At 34.9% G+C, this 27878-nt stretch overlaps 1 protein-coding gene across 1 annotated transcript in view; it reads left to right on the top strand.

Moving 5' to 3' along the window:
* The window catches only part of CCDC39 (coiled-coil domain 39 molecular ruler complex subunit), a 48287-nt gene that overhangs the window by 3991 nt on the left and 16418 nt on the right, over positions 1–27878 (top strand). The window contains exons 2-13 of the mRNA XM_024767714.1: positions 2445–2564; positions 4229–4375; positions 5907–6065; positions 6835–6927; positions 7225–7353; positions 10149–10340; positions 12931–13034; positions 13359–13491; positions 16749–16943; positions 18023–18187; positions 20741–20878; positions 22707–22915. Of these exons, the coding sequence (XP_024623482.1) occupies positions 2445–2564; positions 4229–4375; positions 5907–6065; positions 6835–6927; positions 7225–7353; positions 10149–10340; positions 12931–13034; positions 13359–13491; positions 16749–16943; positions 18023–18187; positions 20741–20878; positions 22707–22915 (1784 nt within the window). The remainder of the gene's footprint in view (positions 1–2444; positions 2565–4228; positions 4376–5906; positions 6066–6834; positions 6928–7224; positions 7354–10148; positions 10341–12930; positions 13035–13358; positions 13492–16748; positions 16944–18022; positions 18188–20740; positions 20879–22706; positions 22916–27878) is intronic.

Below are 27878 nucleotides of genomic sequence, written 5' to 3'. Positions count from 1 at the left end.
CCCCACCCCTGCCCCATTCATATGTGGAAGCCCTACTCACCCCCCTCAACCCCCCGTGTGATGGTATTTAGAGGTGGGGCCTTTGGGAGGTAATTAGGTTTACATGAGGTCATGATGGCAGGGAAGGGAGAGCATGGGATTACTGTCCTTATGAGAAGAGGAAGAGAGACCAGGGTTCTTTCTGTCATATGAGGACTCTGAGAAGGCAGCCATCTGCAAGTCAGGAAGAGAAATTTCACTGGAACGGAATTGTCTGGTACCTTGATTTTGGACCTCCTAGCCTCCAGAACTGTGAGAAATAAATTTCCATGTTTTAGCCACCCAGTCTATGATATTTTTTTATGGCAGCCTGAGCTGACTAAGAGACCCATCTTAAATATTGATACTTAAGTGAGTTTCTCAGAAATATATTTCTGGGTAACTTTATATCAAAGAGAAATTGAAAGGAAAAAAAATCACCTTTTAGAAAACAGTAAAAGGGGACTGCGTCATACCCACACCCACGGGAAACGGCAAAAATCTTAGAGAAAACTTATAGCCTTAACTGCCTTTATTTTAGATCAGTGTCTTAGCCTGGGTTACTACACCAGAGTAACATAGACTGAGTGACTTAAAAAACAGACATTTATTTCTCACAATTATGAAGGCTAGAAGTCAGGATCAGGGTGCTATCATAGCTGAGTACCTATGAGAGCCCTCTTTCTGGCTTGTAGATGGCTGCCTTCTGGCTATGTTCTCACATGGCTAAGAGAGAGAGAGTGAGCTCTGGTCTCTCTTCCTCTTCTTATAAGGACACTAATCCCATCATGAGGGTCCTACCCTCATGTCATAGTTTAAACCTACTTACCTCCCAAGGGCTCCACCTCCAGATAATATCACATTGGGGATTAGGGTTTCAATATATGAATTTGGGGGTGACAAATATTTAGGTCATAAAAATCAGTAAGACAAAAAGTAAAGAAACTAAGAACTCCTCTTATAAGTTTTAAAAAAGAACAATAGGGCTTCCCTGGTGGCGCAGTGGTTGAGAGTCCACCTGCCGATGCGGGGGGCACAGGTTCGTGCCCCGGTCCGGGAGGATCCCACATGCCACGGAGCAGCTGGGCCCGAGAGCCATGGCCGCTGAGCCTGCGCGTCCAGAGCCTGTGCTCCACAACGGGAGAGGCCATGGCAGTGAGAGGCCCGCATACCGCAAAAACAAAACAAACCAAAAAAAAGAGCAATAAAGTAAAAAAAAGGGAATTAAAATAAAAACTGAAATTAATGAAATAAACAGCAAAAAATACATATTTATTATTACAGTTGACCTTGAACAGTGTGAGGGTTAGGGGGTGCTACCTGCCCCCCCACCCCCAGCAGTGGAAAATTTGAGTACTGCTATCTCTGTCTCAAAAACAGGGAATTGATAAATGATTCACCCAAGGGCAGGAAGCTGAAACAGTTTGGATAGAATCAGGAATCAAACCTTAGTTCTTTTGATTCCCCATATTGTGTGTGATCTCTAAGCAAACACAAACTTTTCCCCACACTTAGTTAAAGATCTGTAAAATGAAAATATAGGTACTATATTTATTGAAAAAAAATCCCCATATAAGTGAAACCACAGTTCAAACCCAGGTTGTTCAAGGGTCAACTGTACTTAGTAAGTTTAATAAAATATAGGACATAACAAATGAGTAAATTAGTATTTATTTTCTTTCTTCCTTCGTTAAAAATTCAAATATTTCTTCTGCATTTTAGTGGATGGTGTTGTGTACCTCCTGGGTTGTAGCCCCAACATGGGGAACCACAGCTCCAAACACTAAGGAAGCATATTTTTTGTTGTTGAGCTTTTATACTGCTTCGAGGGGTGACATACTCTAGTGGTCCTGAGAATGTGTGTTATAATTTCCTAAAGGTTTGTTTGTTTGCTTGCATTTACAATGTTTTGTTTCTACTCAGGGTTCTTATTCAAAAGACACACAAAATTTATTAAGAAACAGGTTTTAAGCATGTGAGAGTTAGCTGTTCTGTTCTGTTAAGCTTAGCCTAAGTCTGTTGGTTTTGAATAGGAGTTCAGGGAGGAGCTATTACGCTGCATGTACAGCTACTTTTCAAATTTATGTTTCATGCTGTGGGTTTTTGTTACATCTTGTTGCTATGCTCTGTCTACTTTAGCTATCTTGTGGTTTAATTACAGAATAGAATCTTATTAAAGTGCATTTTAGCAGTGGACCTGCTAACGCTGTAAATCTGAGAGAGATTTCTATTCTCTTTTAATATGGTGCTAATTTTCCCACAGAGCTATTTTATAATATTTAAAAGATTAGTAGATTTTAGAAGTTTAAATGGATATTGCAAGAAGTGAAGTAAATGAGGATTTAATTTTCTTTTGATTTTAGATCCTTTTAATATGGTAAAAACTTAGTAGGACTTTGGTTAATCATAGAGTTTATTATTTACAGTTGTCAAAGCTGCGGGATGAAAGGTCAAGCTTTCAAGATCAGCTACGTGACTATGAAGATCGAATTAATGCTATGACTTCTCACTTCAAAAATGTTAAGCAAGAGTTCTTATTTACCCAGGTACAATAATGTTGAAATTCACATTGATTATATCATGTGTAGTCATGGAACATTTCACATTGCATTTACATCTATGATTTGATTTCAGAGATATTATAGGAAACTTTCGTATAACTCAATAATTATGAACATAACCTTGAACCTGAAAGTAGGTAGGAAAAAGACTTTTAGGAACTCTACTGCCACAAAATTCAAGGAATAATTAGTTCATTTGAAAAGAGAAATCCTCATTCAAACAGTCTGATATAAGTCAGCTGATTATATGAGAAGGATACAGCGATGGCAGTGAGAAACTATGGCGTTAAGTGGAAGCAGACCTAATAAAACACACAATAGAGTTTCTGTCTACTTTTAAATTTTTCAGCACAACCACCTGGAGCCATTTTGAGTGGAGGTAAATAGTCCACACACTTCAGTAGCCCTTAGGACACGACGGTATTTTAGCATAGTTTAAGAATTGAATTTTATAATGGCGATTCTGAGGTAATAGAAAAGTTAAATTATATTCAGGAAACTAAGGTAACTGGGAACAGTACAATGCATTTTAGAAATATTAACACAAATAATAAAAATTAAAACTTAGAGTGATTAATTAAGTAAACATCTGTTTTATGGACAATCTATTCATGTGTAGAATCTCTTTCCCTGATGATGCCCAGGAAATCAGAAAGCTCTGTAAATCAGCATTGGAGAGTTTACTAACTTCCATCTGAAACTATTTTTCAAAAAATGCATCAACTTTCCTTTGAAGAAGTGTGTAATTCTTAAAAATGAAAAAAGTCATGTTTTTAATACCAATTTATACTTAATATAGGTAAGTAACTGTTTTATGGGTTTTTACAAGTTTTATTAGAAAGTTATAAATTTAATGAACTTTTAAAAACAATCTCAAGATTTTTGTATCCTGATGTGATTTAGTAACTAATAAGCAGTTTGGAACAACATCTTTTTTTCAAGTTGTTAAACCACTGAGTTGGGGAATTGAGAAACAGAGATTTTCTGTAGGTGTATTTCATTATAGCCAAACCTCAATTAAGTAGGACAATAGAGACAAAAGACAGTAAACTTCCTTCAACACTAACAGCCTTAATAATGTAAAAATAATACAAATGGTGATAACTTTGAAGCCCTACAAGATCAGTAGTCAACAAATACGATTTTATTAAGTAAAACTTAACACAAAGTCATCATTGTATATTAATATACTCTAGGACATATTTATAACGATCACTGTTTACATAATTACTTTAAAATTATCTCTGTTAATTAGAATATGTGATCAATTCTTATAAACATACCATTTCCTAAGTATTTTTAATTAGTTTCATTTTTTATTTTTAAATAAATGAATTATATCTTTTAAAAGTCTCAGTATATAAATTTTGGTTTTCAGCAGTTTCCTTAGACCAACATAAAAACTGAAAACTGCTGACAACATTTTTTCCTAGCACATTCCATGAACTGACTTCTTACAACTAGTAAGCAACACCGACTACACTGAATCACAAAGTCTAATGTGGTGTAGGTTTCTGAGAAGTGGAATTAATAGTACTTGATCTAAGCATTTTGTGGGAACTTTGTTATTTTCTGTCTAGTGGATTATTATGAATAGTTTATAATATTAAAATTTGAAAAGTCTTTCTGTCTTGTATATTATTCTGTAGTCTCTTTGCAAAGCCAGGGAGCATGAGATTGAAAGTGAAGAACATTTTAAGATGATTGCTGAAAGAGAACTGGGACGAGTGAAGGATGAAATGCAACGACTGGAAAATGAGATAACTTCAATACGGGAAAAGAAAAGTGATAAGGAAGTATGTGTTGAAATGTTACTTAAAATTGTGTGCTATTGTTCCTTCTTCCCTCACCAAATAAACTTTCTTTTTTTTCCCTATGGCAAAGGCATTCTTTAGTTTCCTGACATTCACTTAAGTTGTTTTTTTGGACAATGAAACTGACGTGGAGCTGTAATTTGAATCAACAGTGATAGAATGTTACATTTATTTTCTCAATATTCATTTACCAAAATAGTCATTGAGCCTAACTATGTGCAAAGTACCATGCCGGCTGCCTGTTATATACCACACTAGGCATAATTTATAAGTGCTACATTTTTAAAAGCTACATTAAAAAAGTCACTTGTGATTTTGAATTTCATTTTTCAGTTAAAATTTTTACTTTTCATATTATCAGCTGGTGATTCTAATATTAAACTACTATAACCTATTTTTTTCTTTCTTAGTTTTTAGTTACCTGGCTGGGAGCTCTTTCCAAATTCAATTCTTATCTTTACATATGCATATACTTATGGAAATGTATATATCTGTATCTCTATATGTATACATATATGTATACATATGCATACACATCATATTAATTTGTATGTGTTTGCATATTGATCTGTTTTCTTCTTGTGAACCTAGATTTGTTAAATGAATACATTGACAGAAATATTTTTATCTGCTTAACTAGTATATTTTAATTAGACATGCTTTCAAAATTTCTATATAAGAGGTCTTTTAGACGCAGCAATCTGATTGGAAATGGGGCTGAAGGGGACTTGTCTTGGGCGTGAGTTAGCATATCAAGTACATTATTTTTATTAAGGTTGTGTATCAGCTTGGGGTAGTTTTGGTGGAGTGACTAATGAGATTGCTCTAGGGGAGCTACCCTGAAGCCTTTTTTTTTTTTTTTGCGGTAAGCAGGCCTCTCACTGCTGTGGCCCCTCCTGCCGCGGAGCACAGGCTCTGGACGCGCAGGCCCAGCGGCCATGGCCCACGGTATCCTCCTGGAGCTGGGTACGAACCTGCGCCCCCTGCATCGGCAGGCGGACCCACAACCACTGCGCCACCAGGGAAGACCCCGGAAGCCTTTTAAAGCAAACTTTGGCTCAACCACTGTTCTCAACTTTGTATAATCATCTCCCCTCTATTTCACAACTGAATAATTAAAATATTAGTTATACAATTAAATATGGCATTTATATACATCTGGCCAAGGACAGAGACAGGATGTCTTTCTTCCTTTTAAATATGTCCTGTAATATGTAGTGTTACTTATTTATTTATTTATTTATTTATTTGCGGTACGCGGGCCTCTCACTGTTGTGGCCTTTCCCTTTGCGGAGCACAGGCTCCGGATGCGCAGGCTCAGCGGCCATGGCTCACGGGCCCAGCCGCTCCGCGTTATGTGGGATCTTCCCGGACCGGGGCACAAACCCGTCTACCCTGCATCGGCAGGCGGACTCTCAACCACTGCGCCACCAGGGAAGCACATGTTTTATTTTAATTTGTACAGTAAATAATGTTTTGTAATTTCCCCATGCCCCATCTCTTTGGAAATTAGAATTACATATTTAAAACTACTCAAAAACTGGATAGTTTGAAATGTCAGATGAACTGGGACCAGCAAGCACTGGAGGCATGGCTGGAAGAATCGGCTCATAAAGATAGTGATGCCCTCACTCTTCAGAAGTATGCACGACAAGATGATAATAAAATTAGGGTGAGATATTATAAATTGTAGTGTTAGATTTTCTCTGAATCTGTAATATATCAACCATTTAATCTAAATTGTACTTATAATTTTAAAGTAGTTCTTAAACATTTTGGGTCTAATAAAGCCAACTATCCTGTCTCTAGATAAATGACTATACTCAAATATCCACAAAATTTTGCTGCAAGTTTTACAGATCCTCTGAAGCCCTTTGTCCATTTAGGGATCTCTGGACTCCCAGTTAAGAATCCTGATTGAGAAGGTTTCTCAAAAGCATTTCAGAAAATAAAGTTTTGTACTAGAACTATGTATAAGTATTTTAACTTCTTTTGTGTAATAGTTTGAATGTTACAGATAGTTTTTGCTGATTTGAGACTATAGTGCTATTGATTAATATATTATTATAACCATTACTTAAAAATCTACTTGTAATTAAATCTGGTAATATTTTAGTATCATGAAACATGCTATTTTCTAATAGATTAATGCCACATACGTTAGTTAAAATAATTTTAAATGGAAAATTATTGTTTAATCTTTTTTCGAATTTACTTTAAAAAGTATTAAAAGTCTTTTTAGAAAGAATTGTGTTATCATTGCAGCACTATGGGTCTAGAAGATAAAGAATATATGTATTATTTTGTAGTTATTTTAGATGTCAAATAAATATGTATAATATAATATGTATATGTATAATATAATAATGTGAGATATGCTAACAGCTTTTATGTTAATAAAATGATAATTATGAATATTTTTGCATGTAATTACATCATAGGCACTGACCCTGCAATTAGAAAGACTGACTGTGGAATGTAATCAGAGAAGAAAGGTACTTGACAATGAATTCGCAGAGACTCTAAGTGCGCAGGTTGGTTTAGTAAAGATTTTTGTTTTGTTTTGTTTTTATGTATTTATTTATTTATTTTTATTTATTTATTTTTTAACATCTTTATTGGGGTATAATTGCTTTACAATGGTGTGTTAGTTTCTGCTTTATAGCAAAGTGAATCAGTTATACATATACATGTGTTCCCATATCTCTTCCCTCTTGCGTCTCCCTCCCTCCCACCCTCCCTATAGTAAAGATTTTTATTTCTTAGTTGTCAAAGTGATGTTTAAAAAGCACTTAAATTCACAGAAATACTATTTGGTCTTCATTTGACAGTTAGAATTGGATAAAGCAGCCCAAGATTTTCGTAAGATTCATAATGAAAGGCAAGAACTCATTCAACAGTGGGAGAACACAATAGAACAGATGCAGAAGAGAGATCGAGACATTGATAACTGTGCCTTGGTAAAGTAGTTGTTTGGTCCTTGCAGCGTTCAGCTGTATTTATCTCTTTTGTATTTAACTCATTCATTTCAAATGTAAATCACACTGTTATTTGAAAGTCACTTTTGTAGCAGGATTCAATAATTTTGGTAAATGTTTTTCAAAGCTGACCCTGTATCCATTTAGAAATGAGATTTTATGAAGATTATTTACTTATGGATATAATGCCAAAGACTGGATCCTGACATCTCTGAAATGTGGGACAAGAGAAGATCAACAGATAATGTTATTGCAGTAAAACCAATGCCCTGACTTATACATGGTTGTCCAAGGTGCATTGGATTTAATATGTGTGCTATTTGTGTGCTAATCAAAGGTGTAGGGAAAGGAGCCTCATGGATAGCCAAAAAAGAAGGACTGCAATAAATTTTCCCTTTTGAAACTGAGGTACCCATGATGGGGTGAAAGCTCAGAAGGGGAGGAACACCACACTGATTAAACACAGACCTAGTGTTATCTTTTGCTACTTTCAGAGGTAATTTAGGAGAACTTTTTTGGGAAATCATTAAGGGGTAAAATAGTAGTGAGTGAAAATGGGAAGATGATGGAAAGCTGGGAAGGAGAAGGAATTGAGGAGGAAAGAAGGCAGATGAGAAAATGGGCGAACTTCCATTCTGAATATACTCCATGGAAAGGCATTGGCAAGCAGCTCAGGTCGCTGGGAGTTTGGAACTCCCAGGGAGTTTGGAACCACATCCATATCTGGATGTGGTTTACTTGTTAAATGTAACTTATATGTAAAATGTGATTTCTTTATTTTAAACTTCTGTAAGTAATCAACATTTTGTCAACAAAATGGCCTACACCTCCCTAAGGAGGGACTTGGGAGACCCAATGTTAACTATGAGTTCCTCTTATTTCTTAATGCTGATGTTGGTTTCTCTTTCTTGGCTTCATACTGCTTTCAAACATCAAGTCCTGACTGCTTCCTCTGTGTAAATCAAATGTGTCAGATCTAAGACTGCAGATCCATAATCAAATTCTCATACAACCCTGCAGTTAAATTGACTCAGCCTGCTGATTTGGCGGAATCCACAGCTTGTAGCTCTCTGGTCATATCCTCAGTGGTTCCTTATTTATGGGGTGACATTTCCTGGCTGTATGTATTGAAAAAGACTAGGAAGGGAAACAAGAAATTGTTCCATAGGTAGTGGGATGCTTCTAAGTGTTTAACAGCTGGCTCTCAATTTGTGGTATTTCTGATTTCTGTGGCATCACCTGTATGAAAACTTAACTGTGAATAGATTGCCCTGTTAAAAAATGTGAACGCTGAAGTAGGAATTAAAACATCTGATTAAGTGGTAGAAAAATTAATATAAAGCAAGAAATTCTAGAATAATCATTTGACACATATAAACTTAGGAAGTTTTGACCTCCTAAGGTTGAATGAACATAGTAGATAGATGGAATGTTACAATTATAGAATGTTAATTGTTATATAGATGGGAATACTAGATTAAACAAATTTAAAATGTTTTTTAAAATGCAGTAAATCTCAGATATATATTGATTTAATATGCTACTATGTACAATATTACATGCAGCATTTCTAAAACTTACTGATTTTAGAACACATACTCTCCCCTGACCCAATCTCCTGGGATTAGTTGTTTGATGGGACCCTATTTCAGAAAAATTGGAAGAAATATATTTTAGGGTAAATTTTCCTTCTCCCTCCAATTCAGTTAACATATTGCCATCAGAATCACCCGTGAAAACCACATATGATCTTTTTATTCCCCAGCTCTAAAATCTTTATTCCATGTTGCTTAAAAGCTGACCCTCTTTAACATGGCAATTGAAAAATTGAATTCTTCACCATTTGGCCTTAACCTCTACCTTTCCAGCCTAAACCCTATCATCTGTCTCCAACCTTTCTTATTATGTCCCCATTCCATACCCGTCCTCCCACCCTGCACCTTAACCATGTTAGAGTATTTATGCATCCCCATTTATCTTTTTTTTTGCGATATGCGGGCCTCTCACTGTTGTGGCCTCTCCCGTTGCGGAGCACAGGCTCCGGACACATGGGCTCAGTGGCCATGGCTCACGGGCCTAGCCGCTCCGTGGCATGTGGGATCTTCCCGGACCGGGGCACGAACCTGTGTGCCCTGCATCGGCAGGCAGATTCTCAACCACTGCGCCACCAGGGAAGCCCCCCATTTATCTTTTTAGGCCCGGTTCAAATGAAGGCTCTTAGGTAAAGCCTTTTAATGATTTCTCTTGGGTAGATTTCATTATCTCTTTGCTCCCATAGTATTAATACTTTGTCCATACCTCAGTTACTACGTTGTATATTCTAGTTATTTTGTATCCCCAAGACTAGCAAAAAGCCTGCGTGAAGACATTCTTACAGAAACCAATAACAAAAATAAAATTCTCAAAAAATGAAAGAAACTGGTCTTGTGAAATATTTGGAAAATTTCATTGAAATCCAACTTTCCATGTGAAAACTATTCAATACTGTTATATTTTTTACATGTCACCTTTTGTTGAAGAAAAATTGACATTTTTCTCATCCCTTTAGCAAAGTACCAGATGGATGAAATAAAATACAGAGATCTTTAAAAAATGAGCTTATAGATATTAGTGTGTGGCATATTAATATTTTATTTTATTCATATAAATTAGTCTGTCTTTAAAAAACATTTTCTTAAGTTTTGGTAAAATAAATGCTATAGAAAAACTAAATTCCTTTTAGTTTTAGTTTTGTTTGTTATATTAAATATATATTTAACATGTATTTTAAATCCTAGGCACTAGCAAAGATAAAACAGGAAATGAGAGAAAAAGAAAATTTGGTTAAAGAAAAGATCAAGTTTTTGGAAAGTGAGATTGGGAATAACACAGAGTATGAGAAAAAAATTTCTGTTGCTGATCGTAAAGTTTTAAAATGTAGAACGGAATATCAATGTCATGAAACTAAGAGAATTCAGCTGAAGGAAGAGGTATGTCAACTAAAAAGACTGGTTTGTGTGTTTATAACAAATTACTATACAAATAAGCATAAAGCCTTTCCTTTGATTAAGAAACTGCCTTCTAGTTCTTTTTGTTACATCCCTTCATGTTGTGGCACTTTTAGGATACTCTAATGAGACCTTGCTTGGATGAAGGCAACAGGGGGCTGTCATTCACATCACAGGTGGTGTGAAGGGCTCCCCCTGGAGTTGTGCTGTGACTAACTTGACTGTCACACATAGTGTTCTGTAAGTGACCCAAGGCAAAAGGCTCCTGAAGGGTCTAGGCTGGAACTCATAATTATAAGATAACCGGCAAATGAGCAAATGTGAAGATGAATTATTGACATCGGTGGTAACTTGAAATGTCCTTCCAGTGCTACATGTGTATGGTGGTTTTAACTCTCAAATTCTAGGTGGAACTACCTGCTGAAGTTCAGTTTCTTACCTTGTTAAGGGAAAATATTTCAATGTGGTAGTGGGACAATGTAGTGGTATAATGTCTTTAAACAGACTAAGAGAGAATAAAATTCTCCTGCTTTGTTCTTTTCTTTTTTTGAGCATACATGCCAACTAGATTATTCCATAGGGAGAGTTAGCAATCCCCTTAGTTAGCAATAAAGGGATCTTTATGAAATTTGTGCCTTGAGGCCATGTTATCTGAAGTTACTGCTATTTGGGTGGGAAATTGTAATATTGCAGAGCATTTTATTCTATAAGTTGTTATACTTTATATTCCTGATAAAGAAGGAAAGATTTTTTTTTCTGTCTGAAGAGAATAATTGAGATCTTGAAAAAGTAAAATAAATGAATTTCTTGCATAAATTAAATGTCACTGCTAATAGCTCATTCTCAACAATTTTTAAGTTTAAACCAATTACAGAAAAGAATCCAGGTATTCATTCATTTATAATTTGCTTATTGAGATAGAATTCACATATCAAATACACCCTTTTGAAGTGTACAATTCAATGGTTTTTAGTATTTCACAGAGTTGTGAAACCATTACCACTAACTAATTTTAGAATATTTTTGTCTTTCAAAAAGAAATCCCATACCCATTAGCAATCACCTTCCTTTCTCCCCTCCTACCAGGCCCTGGCAACTCCTGATCTACTTTCTGTCTCTATGATTTGCCTATTTTGGACATCATACAATATGGTGCATTTTGTGTCATGATTATTTTACTTACACAATGCTTTCAAGGTTCATACAAGCGGTAGCATATAAGAGTACTTCTTTTTCCTCAAAATTTTTTTATTGTGGTGAAATACATGTAATATAACACACATTTACCATCTTAACTGTTTTCAGGTATACAGTGGTATTAAATACATTCCTAATGTTTTACAACCATCACCATCACCCATCTTCATAACTCTTTTCTTGTAAAGCTGAAACTCTGTACCCATTAAACAATAATTTCCCATCTCCCCCTCCTCCCAGCCCCTGGAAACCACCATTCTACATTCTGTCTCTGTGATTTTGAGTACTCTAAGTGCCTCATATAAATGGAATCATAAAGTATTTGTCTTTTTGTGACTGGTCTATTTCACTTATTTTACTCAGCATAATGTCCTCAAGGGTCATCCCTGTTACAGTATATGTCAACATTTTGTTCCTTTTTAAGGCTGAATACTATTCTATTGTGTGTATATACCACATTTTGCTTATCCATTCATCTGTCAATGGCCTTGGGTTGCTTCCATGTTTTAGCTATTATGAATAATGCTGCTGTGAACATGGGTGAACAATTATTTCAGAATTGCTGATCATATGGTAATTATATTTTTAATTTCTTGAGGAACTGCCATACTGTTTTCCACAGTGGCTGTACCATTTTACATTCCCACTAACAGTGCACAAATGTTCCAATTTCTCCACATCCTTGTCCATACTTGTTATTTTGGGTTTTTTTGATAGTAGCTGTATTAATTGGTGTGAGGTAGTGTTTCACTGTAGTTTTGATTTGCATTTCCCTAATGATTAATGATGTTGCATGTCTTTTCATGTGCTTATTTGCCTTTTGCATCTCTTCTTTAGAGAAATATCTATTCAAGGTCTTTGCCCATTTTTGAGTCAGGCTGGGTTTTTGTTGTTGTTGTTGAGTTTTAGAAGTTCTCTATATATTCTGGATATTAATCCCTTACCAGATATATAATTCACAAATATTTTCTCCCATTCTTTGGGTTGCCGTTTTGCTCTGTTATTGTTTTTGTTGTACAAAAGTTTTTAATTTAACGAAGTCCAATTTGTCTACTTTTTCTTTTGTTGCCTGTGCCTCTGGTGTCATATTTAAGAAATCATTGCCACATACAATGTTGTGAAGCTTTTGTTCTATGCACTTTTAACTCATATATGTAGTTCTCTATAATATGCCAGGATTTACAAGTTATTTAAAATTTAATATCAGATCAAAAAGAAAAATTGTTAAATATGTATTACAGCAACATGGTTATTATGTTTATGGTTGTGATGTAAGTTAGAAATTAATGTGTTCATAATAGAACTTCTCAGAAATGATATTAATTTATAAGATGTAGAGTAAATGTATAATTTCTCTCTGTTAACTAATAAATAGCTGGATACTTTAAAAGCCACTGTGAATAGAAGTTCTAGTGATTTAGAAGCTCTGAGGAAAAATATTTCCAAAATAAAGAAGGACATTAATGAAGAAACAACAAGGTAAGAAAAAAGGTATTTAAATATGTTTATAGTTTTTGACTATTTCTAGAAAAAATATTGAATATTTGATTTTTTGGTTAAATAACTATAAAATTATAGCTACTAAATTATTAAACTTAAAAAAATTTTCCTGGGTTTTTCAGTACGAAGGCTTAGGAGCAATATTTTTATGGCTTATTATATACGCATTGATAATAAAAAGATTTATGGCAAAAGAAATTTTCAAGTTATATGAAGAAATCTTAGGATAAACTATTCCTTATTTGTTTGCATTAAATATCTTTTAGACATGTTCTCTATTTTTTCCTTATAAATTCTCTATAGGTTACACAAAATTAAAAATCATAATCAGATTGTAAGAAAAAAATTAAAGCAGATAACTGAGAAAACTACGTCTGTAGAGGAGAAAGCTACCAACTTGGAAGACATGCTAAAGGAGGAAGAAAGAGGTGTGAAAGTAAGTTTAGTTTCGTTTTTTTAAAAAAAATCACAGTAGGGTTTCCCTGGTGGCATAGCGGTTAAGAATCCGCCTACCAATTCAGGGGACACGGGTTCGAGCCCTGGTCCGGGAAGATCCCACGTGCCGTGGGGCAGCTAAGCCCGTGTGCCACAACTACTGAAGCCTGCGTGCCTAGAGCTGGTGCTCCGCAGCAAGAGAAGCCACCGCAATGAGAAGCCTGCACACTGCAACAAAGACCCAATGCAGCCAAAAATAAATAAATTAAAGAAAAAAATCACAGCAAATTTAGCAATAGTGAATAAATTAGACTCTTGAGATCAGAGGAGGTCTTTTACGAGGCTCTGATTTCTGGGGTGATTGCATTTGTAATTAGATTGTTGAGTTGTTGTACCTCTTTTTATCTTCAGCTCCTAATTCTCCATTTGTTTCACTTTCAGCATTTAACTTTGTCTTCTTTTAGAGGTATAGCCCTTCTATCTTAAATTCCATGTCTTTTCAATGCCTACTGTGTCTCTGTCCCTGTTTGCCATTCCTATACTTTTTTTTTGGCTGCATTGGGTCTTTGTTGCTGCGTGCAGGCTTTCTCTAGTTGCTGCAAGCAGGGGCTACTCTTCGTTGCGGTGCTCGGGTTTCTCATTGCAGTGGCTTCTCTTGCTGCGGAGCACGGGCTCTAGGCACACGGGCTTCAGTAGTTGTGGCTCACGGGCTCTAGAGCACAGGCTCAGTAGTTGTGGCACACAGGCTTAGTTGCTCCGCAGCATGTGGGATCTTCCCAGACCAGGGATCAAACCCATGTGTCCCTGAACTGGCAGGTGGATTCTTAACCACTGTGCCACCAGGGAAGTCCTTGTATATATGTTCTCACATTGCAAATGCATCTTGAAAAATGCCCGTGTTTTACAACTTATTTCCACCAGATTATCATCTTTTTTGTTTGTGATCAAGTTTCCCCCAGTGGTCTACATTCGTTGCATGTATTTCTTCATCATCTGCTATCTCTTTAACCTCTTGCAGTCTGGCACCATTTATTGGTAAACAGACTTTTAAATGCTAACACTTTTACTAACTTCACTGGCATACCCCTTCTACCTTAAGCTCTTTGGCATTCTGGTAGAATTAAAGCCGATTTTTAAGGAACTGGAAAAGGCTGGTTCACCGTTCCCTCTTTGAAAACTTCAAAATTATTTGTGTGACCTATCACTGTAGGCACTACTTTCTGCCTTTTTTGTTTTTTTTTTTTTTTTTTTTTTTTTTTTTTTTTTTGCGGTACGCGGGCCTCTCACTGTTGTGGCCTCTCCCGTTGCGGAGCACAGGCTCTGGACGCGCAGGCTCAGCGGCCATGGCTCACAGGCCCAGCCGCTCAGCGGCATGTGGGATCTTCCCAGACCGGGGCACGAATACGTGTCCCCTGCATCGGCAGGCGGACTCTCAACCACTGCGCCATCAGGGAAGCCCTTACTCTTTTTTTTGATGGGGGAAGAGGAGGGGTAGCTGAAGGTGGTGGTAAAATCCCCCATTTGCTGAGGCCTATATGAAGTATGGTTTCATTTGTATTTGGATAGAATCTAGCTTCCTCAGTGTGCTGTTGTATGTTTAAAATTCCTGAGTAGCGAAGTCATGCAACAGTCTTGACCTGAGTGGTATTTGAGTCCAAATCATACAACATTATTAAAAAAAAAAAAGTTGTGGATTTTTTTCCCCTAAGAGCATGATTTTCTGTAGTACATGGAACGGGATAGTATTAGAACTTATTTGAAGTCTGTAAAGACTGAAGTTTGTATGAAATACACCTTCTGAAGACATAATTAAAAACTAGTGATATTTTTAAAGAAATTAGCTGAATTAGAAAACAATAAGATTGGCAGCATGTGTACTGATTGTGCTGTAGCAGGGCTGGGTTCATAATCTTGTTTTTTGTGGTTATTGGGGGTTTTTGTTTGTTTGAAAAAAATCTCAACTCTATATATTTTGCTGTTATTCACCACCAAGCACTGACTTTAAAACTCTGCCAAGCAGTCTCAGAAGGTCTTAAACCCAGTGAAAATTGTCTATTATATGAAAAAGAATGCATTTTATAAGGTTATATCAGATATTTCTTGATTTGTGAAAATTTAAATGTGCCAGTCACAGACTTCTTTTGTTTCATATTGAGGTTCATTGGATGCCAAAGGGAAATATGCTTATCTGGGTATAAGAACACAGAGGGAAATTATTTCAACATTTTAAAATGAGAGCTTTCAATAGATCTTGGCATGGGAGATCTGTTTGAAACCTAGAATATATTGATGTGGCACTGTGAGATCAAGACGGACCTGCCTCCTGAGAAAGGAGAAGTGGGAATGGGGTACCAGTTTCTATTTGCTAGAGGGCTGCACATGTAGGGAAGTCAGCTGCAGGCAAGGTGTGAGTAAGGGATAGTGATAGTGCCAGTAGTGTGTTGGGGCCAGCTCTCACCAGCTCACAAGAGCTGATAGTTAAATTTTCTGGAATTTTTAAAGTCAAATGCTAAACATAGCTACTATTAAAAATCAAATTATATAGACTTACAATTAAATAAATTATATTAAAAATAAAAGTAATATGTACTCAGCACATATCACTTCCAAATTATTTTACTGCATTTTACTGTTATCTATGCTTTTAAGGTTACTTAAGACTATTAACATCTGTTATATCTGTCTAGTAGATATACTACATAATGGTCTGCTATGGCATATCTCTTCCTAGCTCTGTATTTAGAGGAATCATGTTAGTAGCTTGAAACTGGCCATAGTGGGAATAAAATAATCATAGAAATCAGCCTCTTCCCTGTAACCTCCCATCTACTAGAAAGCTGATGGTTAAAATTTATCTGCTCACCACTGGATAGTACCAAAAAGAAGGTGGGAGATTTCTTCCCTTAACACTCTCAATACTTTAGTAAACTTTGTGAGCTTAGAAGCTGTGTGTCTTCAGTATATTTTATGTTCTAAGGAGACCAGTGGAATGGTCAAATTCTAAGGCTAAGGTGACATAGGATAGAATTAAGATGACAGATCAAGGTGCATGACACAGGAATAGAAAACTACTATTCTAGTCTACTAGACTAGAGTAGACTACAAGCAATGTTGGGGATTTGTTGAAACTGTGGGAAGGGCTTTATATTCTTAAGGGCTAAAATGAGGGTTCATTTATGACCCCCAAATTATAATATTCATGCAATAAAACATTACAAGGTATTATATTTCATTAATCATTGTTATTCTTATTATCAGGAAGTAGAAGTTCAGTTGAACATAGTGAAGGATGTGCTATTTAAGAAAGTTCAGGAATTACAGACTGAGACAATGAAAGAAAAAGCTGTTGTATCTGAAATTGAAGGAACACGTTCTTCTCTAAAGCACCTCAACCATCAGTTACATAAACTGGACTTTGAAACCTTACAGCAGCAAGAAATTATGTACAATCAGGTAGATGTTACTCTTATGAATGTCTTCATATTGATTTGTTATAATTGTGATGGTCAAGATACTGCAGTGTCCTAAGAAAACAAAGATTTCTAAGAACTCTTGGGGTGGGGGGATAGACAGATGCTGAAGATGGGATATCATGTTAGGTCAGCGAAGGGTGAGGGGGCCTTAAAAGCTATTTTTTTTTCTTGATCTGAAATAAATAGAGAAGAGGATCGACAGCTCTAGTGAGGGAGACCATGCTTTAAAGGAACCTGGAGCAACTGGACCTGGAGTAAAACAAAACAAGGAATGGGATGTCTGAAACCTAGAAAAAACTGTATGTTGGGAATTCCTTGTCAGTCCAGTGGTTAAGACTCCACGCTTCCACTGCAGGGGGTGCGGGTTCAATCCCTGGTCAGGGCACTAAGATCCCACATGCCACACAGCGTGACCAAACAAACAAATAAACAAAACCCCAAACCCCTATGACTGTATGTTGTGCAAACATCGGCATCCCCACCCCCAACCCTAGACCAAAAAATGTTTTAAATTTTTTTCCTTTTTTGTTCTATTTATATATTCTGTCTCATGTTAATTTCTTAATGTCCTCCCTCTCTATGTCTTAATTTCCCCATCTAATGTGTTCTTAGTTTCTCAAAATTAGACTCTAAAGTATAATTTTCAGAATAATTCTTTAGAAGTTCATCATATTTGAGACTTTCATGGCTAACAATTTGTGATTCTTGTTTTGTACTCCTTAGAAAATGTACCCTCAAAAAGTCCATATCCATGTAAATCCAGTGGATTTACTGATGTTCCATCATGGGAGTATGATAAATGACCACCTAGCTGCTTTATTATATTTTCAGATTAGTTCTGTGTTACTATCACGTACTCTGGTTGTTGAAGAATAGTTTGCTCTTTCTTCCCTTACAGTAAGAAGGATTTCATCCTATAAATCACTGAAGGGTGAAAGTGACTTTAGTAAATGGTGACATCAGGCCAAATTCATAAGAAAGTATTTACAGTGTTTTTGCATTTATAGAAATGGTTTTAACCGTTTCTTCTTACTAACTTATCTTTAAAACCTGTAACAGGATTTTTACATTCAACAAGTGGAACGCCGAATGTCACGGTTAAAGGGAGAAATTAACTCAGAAGAAAAACAAGCCCTTGAAGCAAAAACTGTTGAACTTCAAAAGACATTGGAAGAGAAAAAATCTACATTTAACCTTTTGGAAACACAGATCAAGAAGCTTCATGTAACTTAGTTAAAATACTTTTTATGCTTCAAATATCCTAGTCATCATTTTGTTTCAAGTCAACGTGTTCCTAAGACTTGACTTTGGATAGGATAATTGCCAAGCTACCCATATGTATAACAAGTGTATGAGCTAATGCTTATATTTCTATACTGACTATGAGAATGTAATATTACTATTGATTATGCATTTACTGTATGCTAAGTATATGCCTTTAGTATCTTATTTCATTTAATCCTTATAAATGTCTTGTGATGAAGATAATACTTGTTTTACAGATTAAGTAACTTGTCCATGATTACAGCTAGGATTTGATCCGTGGTCCATGTGACTTAAAAATAGTCTTAAATAGTACATGATTTAAAAAATTGATAAATTCCAGTTTTCTATTATGTATCTGCCATAATAACTTGATTGCTTTTTATGTCTGAAGTGGCATCTAAAAGAAGCTGCTCTTTTATGGGTCATCTATTTTTATTCAAATATTTACTTAGTTACATATTTCAGATGACTCAGTTTTGTTAATACGGTAAAAATGTTCTTCATCTTTAGGTACTTTAATGTTTATGGCAATATAAAACCTGTGTTAGGGGAATCTGTGTAATATAAAACCTATGTTAAAGTGTAACTGGGAAGTTTACAGTGGGAAGAGTGAAGGAGTGAAAACATGGACCTGAATAGGGGGAGAACTCCAGAGGTTTAAAAGTTAAACAGCTGGAAAGGCTAGTGATGAGTGTCCTCTAGTGGTTCTAAGAAGAATTGCCCTGAATTCCTTCAGGGCTACAAAGGTGAAAGGGAGCTGCTACTTTTTTAAATTAGGGGAAAAAAAAATTAACATGACAAAATATTGGTTTGGAGTGGTTTGTAGCCTGATTAAATTTTTAGAAGACTGTTTCCTTGGTTTAGTGGAAAAGAGCAGAACCGGTTTTGAATGTCAGGGTTACACCACTAACTGATATTTTAACTTTTCTGAGTCCTAGTTTACTCATTTTAAAATGGAAAACAATATTTAATATTATTTTAGGGCATTTGGGAGAATTAGAAGCAATGTATGTCTTAACACAGTGCTTTTAGTAGGTACTCAATAAATGGTATTTTTTTAATTACATAGAATATGAGAATATTAGTGCTACAGAATAATAGGAGGGTGACATTTGTATCTGGACATGTTTTTTGACCCTAGCCTGAACTGTGTCTGTTTTCCTGTGTGAGGATGGTTCTAGTGTTCCTCCTTTTAGCTACCCTGGGGCTCTGTCCATTATGCAGTTGGCTAGTACTTATGCCTATCCCAGCTGGTTTTGACAGAGAGGTAAATAAATTAATAGAAATGCAAGTGAATTTTGAAAGATATTAAAGCTAGTTAAGCTTCTAATGAAGGTTTTCTCTTCTCAATAGTAGCATTAGATTGTAAAGTCATTCTGCATTCTCTTTCCCATGCCACTCCATCTATTATTTTGAATAGTAGAGACAAATTTCTTCTGGTTGAAAATTACCTTGAATTAAAAATTTCATTCTAAAAGTTAATTTTATGAAATCACATCTTTATGTGAAAAAAAATTCTTAATGTCTTGCTTCAATCTTAAGTCCTGATAGTTCAGAGGAATACAGGCAGTGAGAAGGGCAGGGGAGGGAAGAAGGAAGGGACAGAGGAAGAGAGAGAGAGAAAGAGAGAGAGAGAAGGGAGACAGATCTTGGCAATAGAAACGTTTTGCTTTATGTCCCCTAAGAGGGGCTAAGGGGGACAAAGGGAACAAACCTTGTTCTGGTTCTGAGTGGGAGGGAGGATACAAACTGGTATAAAGCTAGAAAACTAATATCTGAGTATGTATGACCCATTTATTCATTCAGTGGAATTAGATCTTATCTAGCATTTTTCTCTCCAGCAGTATGTGATTATATATGTAATAATAATACTAATAATAGACACTTCCATGTGTCAAACATTGTTGCACATACTCTTTGACAGTAAATTCTTTAACCCTCACAGCAACCCAGGTAGGTAGGTATAGTTATCATCTCCATTTTGGAAATGAGGAAACTGAGGAAACTGAGGAAGAGTATGTTGTCCACTGGGGTTGGATGGCTAATATATAATTAAGGCTGTCTGATTCCAGAGCTTGTAGTTAACCAAGACCCTATGCTTTCTCAGACTGTTAATGTTTTCACCTTCTGAGACTTGGGTTGAATCAAATAATGAACTCCAGAAGGTGAACCATGTATTTAACCAAAGCTTGAACTCCACCCTCCCATTTCTCCCCGTAAATGGCAAGGACGTAATAGTTCAGTTTGAACTGTAATCATACATAATATTTCCTAGAATTATTGAACTCAAACTGAACCCAAACATCAATAGATAATAAAAATGAAAATGCTTCTATGTGAACATCCATGTATATTCTATTAGAGACATAAGAGCATGAAGGGTGAGATTTATAATATTATATTATAAATATTTAATGGAGCATATGGTTTAATGTAAGTCATGTTTAGTAGTATGTATTTAATATTGTTATTTAAAATATGTATTTATGTACCGTTTTTTCCTCTTTACAGAATGATCTTTACTTTATCAAGAAGTCAAATAGTAAAAATCGTGATGAAAAACAGTCCCTCATGACCAAAATAAATGAACTAAACCTCTTCAATGACAGATCAGAGAAAGAACTTAATAAAGCCAAAGCTTTGAAACAGGTGCAATAGAATCATATGTATATATAATATTAAAAAACACACATTTTCATGCTAATTGTAGAAAAATTTAAAATACCAAATTATAAAGAAGAAAATAAGTCACTATAATCACTGTACAGAAGATAAAGTGTTATAGTATATTATTTTCTTTCAGTCTTTTAAAGAAAATTGGCTTTATATATTATATTCAAAAATTTAAAAGTATATTGCACATGTCTCCTAAACATTAATTATCTTTAAAGGCTTCCTACAGTCCATTGCACGAAGTTACCGTAATTTATTTAACCATCTCCTATTTTTGGATATGTGTTTCTAGTGTTTGGCTATTCTAAATGGTGCTATCATGTACTGTGCACATATTTCGTTGTACAGTTGTTCGTGTATCTCCTTAGGATAAATTTCTAGCTGTATAATTATGGTTCAAAAAGAATGAATATTTTCAGTGTCTTGAAACTATTTTCAAGCCAAATTGCCTTCTAGAGGGTTCAGTTAATACTCCTACCAGCAGTGTGTAAGCATTCTATTTTACTCACCACCACCAGGGCTGGATAATATAATTTATAAAATTATTGTTAATTTGATGGGCAAACATGGTATCTCATTGTTTTTAGTCTGCACTTTAGAAATTGGTGACATTTTAAAACATTTTATGTTTAAACATAAAATTTAAAATACTTATGTTTCAATTAAAATGTTTAAACATTTTTTTCTATTATGTTATATTCCATAACTTTTCTTTTGGATTTCTAGTTCATTTTCTTGCCCATATTTCCATTAGGAGGTTTATATGTTTCTTTATTTATTTGGTTGTGCTGGGTCTTAGTGGTGGCAGGTGGGCTCCTTAGTTGTGGCTCGTGGGCTCCTTAGTTGTGGTATGCAAACTCTTAGTTGTGGCACACATGTGAGATCTAGTTCCCTGACAAGGGATTGAACCCGGGGCCCCCTGCATTGGGAGTGCAGAGTCTTATCCACTGCGCCACCAGGGAAGTCCCCAGGTGGTTTATATTTTTTAAATGCTTGGCAAAAGATCTTCATATGTTAAAATATTAACTCATAAATATTTGTCCCATTGTCTTTAAATTTCTATTCAGTTTTTTTTGACATAAAAACTTTTTTTAACATTATATGTTTGAGTATTTTTCCCTGTATAATTTTTATGCTTAGAAACTTTTTCATCACACTAAAAATCAAACAGATATTTACTATTTCTAGTGGCTGCACTGGTTTAATCTCTTACATTAAGTTCTTTCATTCACCTGGCATTTATTTTTGGTACATATGAGATATGGGGATCTAATCTGTTTCTCCAGCTAACAAGCTTTGTTTTGAATTCACAAAATCTTATATTCTAGAGTGTTTTTTCTGGGCTTTCTATTCTGAAAACTGATCTATTAGTGTGATCTTGTGTCAGCACTCTACTCATGACTGAACTGTTTTAAAATAAAAAGGTATTTACACATTATTTTGTAAGATTTAGTTTAGAATATAAAAATGCTCATCCATTGGGTTTCATATACTTGCTGGACATTGTAACTTTCAATTTTATATGTTCTTCTTTTTGTTTTTTTAGTAAACTTGAATTTAAAATTGAATTATAATAAAAGACTTGGAATAACCATAAACCCTTTCCTTAAAATAAAAATAAAAGGGAAATCAGTCATGACTCAGAGCAATCTAAATTTAACCCTAATTAATATCTTGGTCAATGGTCAAATTAGAAAATGTTATATTTTCAAGTTTGACTTTTGTAGCAATAAAAAGGAAATATATTTTGGTTTGGATATGCAAATTATTATTTCAATATTTGACGATTTTGTTATGTTGATAGGATTTGATGATAGAAGACAATCTTTTAAAACTTGAGGTTAAACGTATTCGAGATATGCTTCACAGTAAGGCAGAAGAAGTTCTTTCTCTGGAAGAAAGAAAACAGCAATTACACACTGCTATGGAAGAACGGAATGAAGAAATTAAGGTTCACAAAAAAATGCTTGCATCACAAATAAGATGTGTTGATCAAGAACGGCAAAATATAAGGTAACAATTAGAGTTTTAAAATCCTGCTCACAAATTTTAAAAACGTTAAGAGTAATGTCAGAAGAACTGACTGCTCCCTCCACCACCCTGGATGTCCATCTTTTTCTTATTTGTTTGAAAAAGCTTTTAATATAATACATAGGCCATATTTTAGCTACAAATCTATGCTTTTCCCTCTCTTTCCTTAGGCTAACTCCTCATTCTTTAGAGTTATCCTTTTACCTTAAGATCATTAATCTCCTTGGAACTGATTTTTGTGTATGGTTTGTGGTAAGGGTCCAATAACATGCTTTCCCTTATGGATACCCGACAGCTGCATTTATTGAAGCAGTTTTCCCCTAGAGATTTCGCATATCTTTTATAAGATTTATTCCTGGATACATGCTATTTTTTCTTAATGTTACTATCAGTGTTATCTCCTTTTAAAGCATTTCATTTTTGGTTTGTTGCTGGTGTATAGAAATGCAGTTGATTTCTGTATATTAAGTATTCAGCAGCCTTGCTTACATTTTTATTAATTCTAACAATTGATCTGTAGATTCTACTTTCTAGGTATTTCACTGACATCATTTGCAAATAACAGTTTTGTGTCTTCCTTTTCAATCTTTATAACTTTTCTTGTTCTTACTTTATTGTCCTTGTTATCTAACCTCCAGTTCAATGCTGAATAGCAGTGGTGATTGCAGGTACCCTTGTCTTGCAGGTGGTTGATCTTAAAGGGAAAGTTTTAACTGTTTTATCTTTAAGTATCAAGTTTACTATAGTGTTTTTTTGAGATTCTCTTTATAATATTAAGTGAGTTCCCATCTATTTTCATTCTTTGCTAAGAGGTTGTTTTAATTTGTTTAATCAGGAATGAATGTTGACTATTATATGCTTTTTTTGTACTCACTGATATGATGTAGCTTCTTCAGTCTGTTAATATAATTGAATATATTGATTGCTTTTTCAAAGTTAAAACAAACTTACATTCCTGTAATAAATACAGCTATTTGTTACATATTACATTTTGTATGTATCTAGATTTGGTTTGCTAATATTTTTATACAATTTTTGCATCTATGCTTATAATTCTCTCTCTCCTGCCCTTGTCAAATTATCAGGTTATTAAGGTTACATCTACTTTTATAAAATGATCTTTGTGCTTCTTATTTTTCTACACTCTGCATAAGCTTGTAAAAGAGCAGAATTATATCTTTCTTGAATTTTCAAATACCTCACCAGTAAAGCCATTGGACATCTGGAGTTTTTTGAGGGGGATTTTCAACTGTTGGTTTAATCATTTTATTGGTTATAGGACAATGAAGATCTTGTATTTTTTTCTTGAATCTATTTTAGTAAGTTATATATTTTTCCTAGGAAAAATTTTCCATTTCTTCTAAATTTTCAAAGTTATTACCATAAAGTTGTTCACAATATTTTTATTTTATTTTATTATATATTTAATAGCTGCAGTGCTTGTAGCTTTTCATTCCTGATATTGGTTATTGTGACTTCTCTTTTTTGGGTGGGATAAGTCCTGCCAGTAGTTAATGAATTTTATTACTCTTTGAAAAGAATAAACTCTTGCTGATTTTTCTCTATTGTGAATTCATTTTCTATTTTATTAATTGCTGCTCTCACATTTACTATTTCTTTCTTCTATTTTTGTGGATTTATTTTTATGTTCTTTTCCTAACTTCTTGAGATAAGATGCTTAGCTAATTAGTTTTCCACTTTGAAGGCTAAAGCAATTCCCTGAAGTATTACCTAGCTGTATCCCACACAATTCTCTGTAACGGCCAGATAGTAAATATTATAGGTTTTGCTGGCCATATAGTCTCTGTTGCAACAACTTGACTCTGCCACTATGGAGTGTAAGCAGCCCTAGACAAAATGCAAATAAATGAGTGTGGCTGTGTTCCACTTTATGGACACCGAAATTTGAATTTCATAGAATTTTTGTATTTCATGAAATAGAAACTTTCTCTTGATTTTTCAACCATTGTACATTAAAAAATGTAAAAGCCATTCTTTGCTCATGGGCTGTACAAAAACAAGTAGCAGGTATAGGATGGTTTGCTGACCTTGGCTTTTTATCTCTAAGTGGTACCATTCCACTGTATGTGTCTACCCTAATTTATATATATATTTACCTGTTGATGAATATTTCAGTTGTTTCCAGTTTGGGGCTATTACAGATAAAGCTGCTATTAACATATGTGTTCTTGGTATGGACATATGCTTTCTTTTCTCTTGAGTAGATACCTAGAAGTGGAATAGCTGGATCATATGGTAGGTATTCTCTTTGTCTTTCTGTTCTTTCATTGGTTTTACTGAATTTTTTCCCTCTTTGTTTGTAGTATGTATATTCTAATTTAAATTATTTTGTTTATTTTTAAATTCAAAAGAAATTCTAATCTTCCTATCTCTCTGAATACTGAAGATTAGTTACTATTATTTTTTCCTTCCTAAAATAGTTACAACTTTTAGCATGTTTTACTGCTGTATTTCCTTTCTCCATCTTTCATTTATTATTGAAATCACAGATTATAGTTTCGGGTTGTTATTTGTTTTTAATATTATGTCTCTGCTTTGAAAAGAACTCTTTCTTATAACTTGCATTAAACTGTACAGCCAATTGCCAGCAATAATTTCAACCTAGCTACGTGTTTTACTTGTTTCTTGGTTTAATATTCTTTCATGTATCTTTTGTTATTCTATTTCCTTGGATTCTTATTTCATTTCTCTGGAATATGTTTTGAAACTTTTTCTCAAGAACTGATGTTTTCTGAAATTTTCGAGTCCTTGTATGCTTAAAACATATTTATTCTTCCCCATGTTTGAATTACAGTCGAAGTTTGAAAGTGTTGTTTCATATTCTTCCAGATTAAAGTGTTGTTTATGGGAGGTCTGGTTCCAGATAGGGAACCTGGTTTTTGTTTTCTTTCTGGAAGCTTTGGGACAATGTTTTTATTTGGGGGATTTCAGAACTTTCATGGGTGTGTCTGGGTGTTTTATCCTTTTTCTTGTTTGACCCTTGGTGAGCTCCTTCAATTATTTCATTCAAGTCTTTCTTCATATCAGGAAAATATTTTTCTGTTAGTTTTTCAATTTTTTTTTCTCACACCACTCTCTCCATCTGTTGCTCATTTTTGTTGCTCCACTCTCTCCATCTGTTGCTCTCCATCTGTTGCTCAAGACTAAGACTGGATGCTTAGTCTTCTAGATTTCTTAACTTTTCTCTTATTTTAATTTTTTATTCTTTTTATTCCACTTTTTAAGGTATTCTCTCTCGCCCCATTAGCATCCTTTCTGTCTTCTCCCCATCCCCTGCCCCTCTGTCTTTCTCCTCTCTCTATATCATTGATTCAGTCTTTCGACCTGCTTCGTTTCCGACCTGGTGGTCCCCCTCTCCCGGGAGGTCACCATGTTGAGGCCCAACTTAGTGCGGACACCCAGTTGGCATAGCACACTACAGTACAGAGCTCGTGGGCTCAAGAGATCCTCCTGCCTTAGCCTCCTGAGTGGCTGTCACTACAGGCTTGTGCCCACCATGCCCAGTATTCTTTACTACTTTTAAATTAAAAAGTGGAGATTATTTGAGAGAACTCTTATTCTTTCATTGGTTCTTTCTTTTCATAGCAGCCCATTCTTGTTTTACGGGCATTTTTGGATGTAATATCCTTTCATGTTTTAGAAGATACTAATTAGAATACTTTGAAAGTTTTTTTCTATCCCATACATTATCTTTGTTTCTCCTAGGGTCTATTCTGTCTTTGCTCATTTTGTTCTTTTCATTCATACCGTTAGCTTTTCATAAATGCTGATAATCTTTGGCTCTGTTATATTTATTAACAAATGCTTAATTAATAATCATGGTGATTGGTATAGCTGGCTGGTATGGGTTCCTTCTGCAATTAGGTAGATTGCTTTTTCTAACAGGTCTCTCCCCTAACTGGGAGGGCTGACTGTAAACTCTGGGCTAGTCTGTCCTGTAAGGAGCATAAGGGGTTTATTTTGGGCAATGAAAGGTTTCATTTCTGGCTGGCACTGCCTTTCTTTTTTATTAACCTCCATTGTTGTGGAGGCCTGGAATTACTTCATGCTCTTTTTTGCTTTTCTCTCCAGCTTCAACATACAATGTTAGGAACTCTGGTAATTTTGAGGGTTATCACTGGAGCATAAATAATTCCTGCCAACATTTCTATGTACTTTGAGGGGTTGAGGAGCGTGGCCCAGATGTTCTATAGGCAATCCTTTTATTAATTACCTTGACAGTAGCCTCAGAGATCACTCTTGCTCTTTTTATTTCTTATTACTGAGTTTGGATTTTCTCCAGACTTCTTTGGTGAAAAATGGCTCTTATTACTATATAATCTTCTGAATCTCCATTTTTTTTCATCCTGTCAATCATATTCCATTTGTTTTCCATTTTTCATGAATTCATGAAAAAATTTTCTTTCTTTTCCCAGAGCTGTGGTGGTTTATTTTTGGTTTATTTTTCTTTTAATCTTTTCCATTTTAGGAAGGAGGAGAGAGATTCTTGTGCTCAGTCTACCATCTTAAGCTAGAAGGGCAACAAGACTTGTCTTTTAAAATCACATAAAGGACGAGTAAATATTTTCTGATGAAACAATAATAATACTTAAAAATAAGTAAAGCTGTAACTTCTGATACTTAATATATTTTACCATCAACTTTCTTTAGGAGTAGGAACCTGGTATGTTGAAGATTTCTTTTCACCATGATTGGAAGGCTTATTTTCACGAAGTTGTAGCAGGCAAACAAGTCACTGTCCATGTTGCTGTGCATATATTAACATTCTTAGTATTATTATTATATAAGTTAAAAAATAGTTTAAAAATATAAATTTACTGGAATAGAAGGAAAAAAGTAACAAGGAGATTTAAAAATCAAAATCTTAGGAGACAATTCTCCAAAGGTTTCTCATATTTCTGCATGCCTTGCAAGGAGAGGCACT

Source organism: Neophocaena asiaeorientalis, unplaced genomic scaffold (genome assembly GCF_003031525.2).
Source record: "Neophocaena asiaeorientalis asiaeorientalis breed wild unplaced genomic scaffold, Neophocaena_asiaeorientalis_V1.1 scaffold225, whole genome shotgun sequence".
NCBI lineage: Eukaryota > Metazoa > Chordata > Mammalia > Artiodactyla > Phocoenidae > Neophocaena > Neophocaena asiaeorientalis.
Note: the sequence above shows the minus strand (reverse complement) of the source record. Positions and strands in the feature narration are given on the sequence as shown.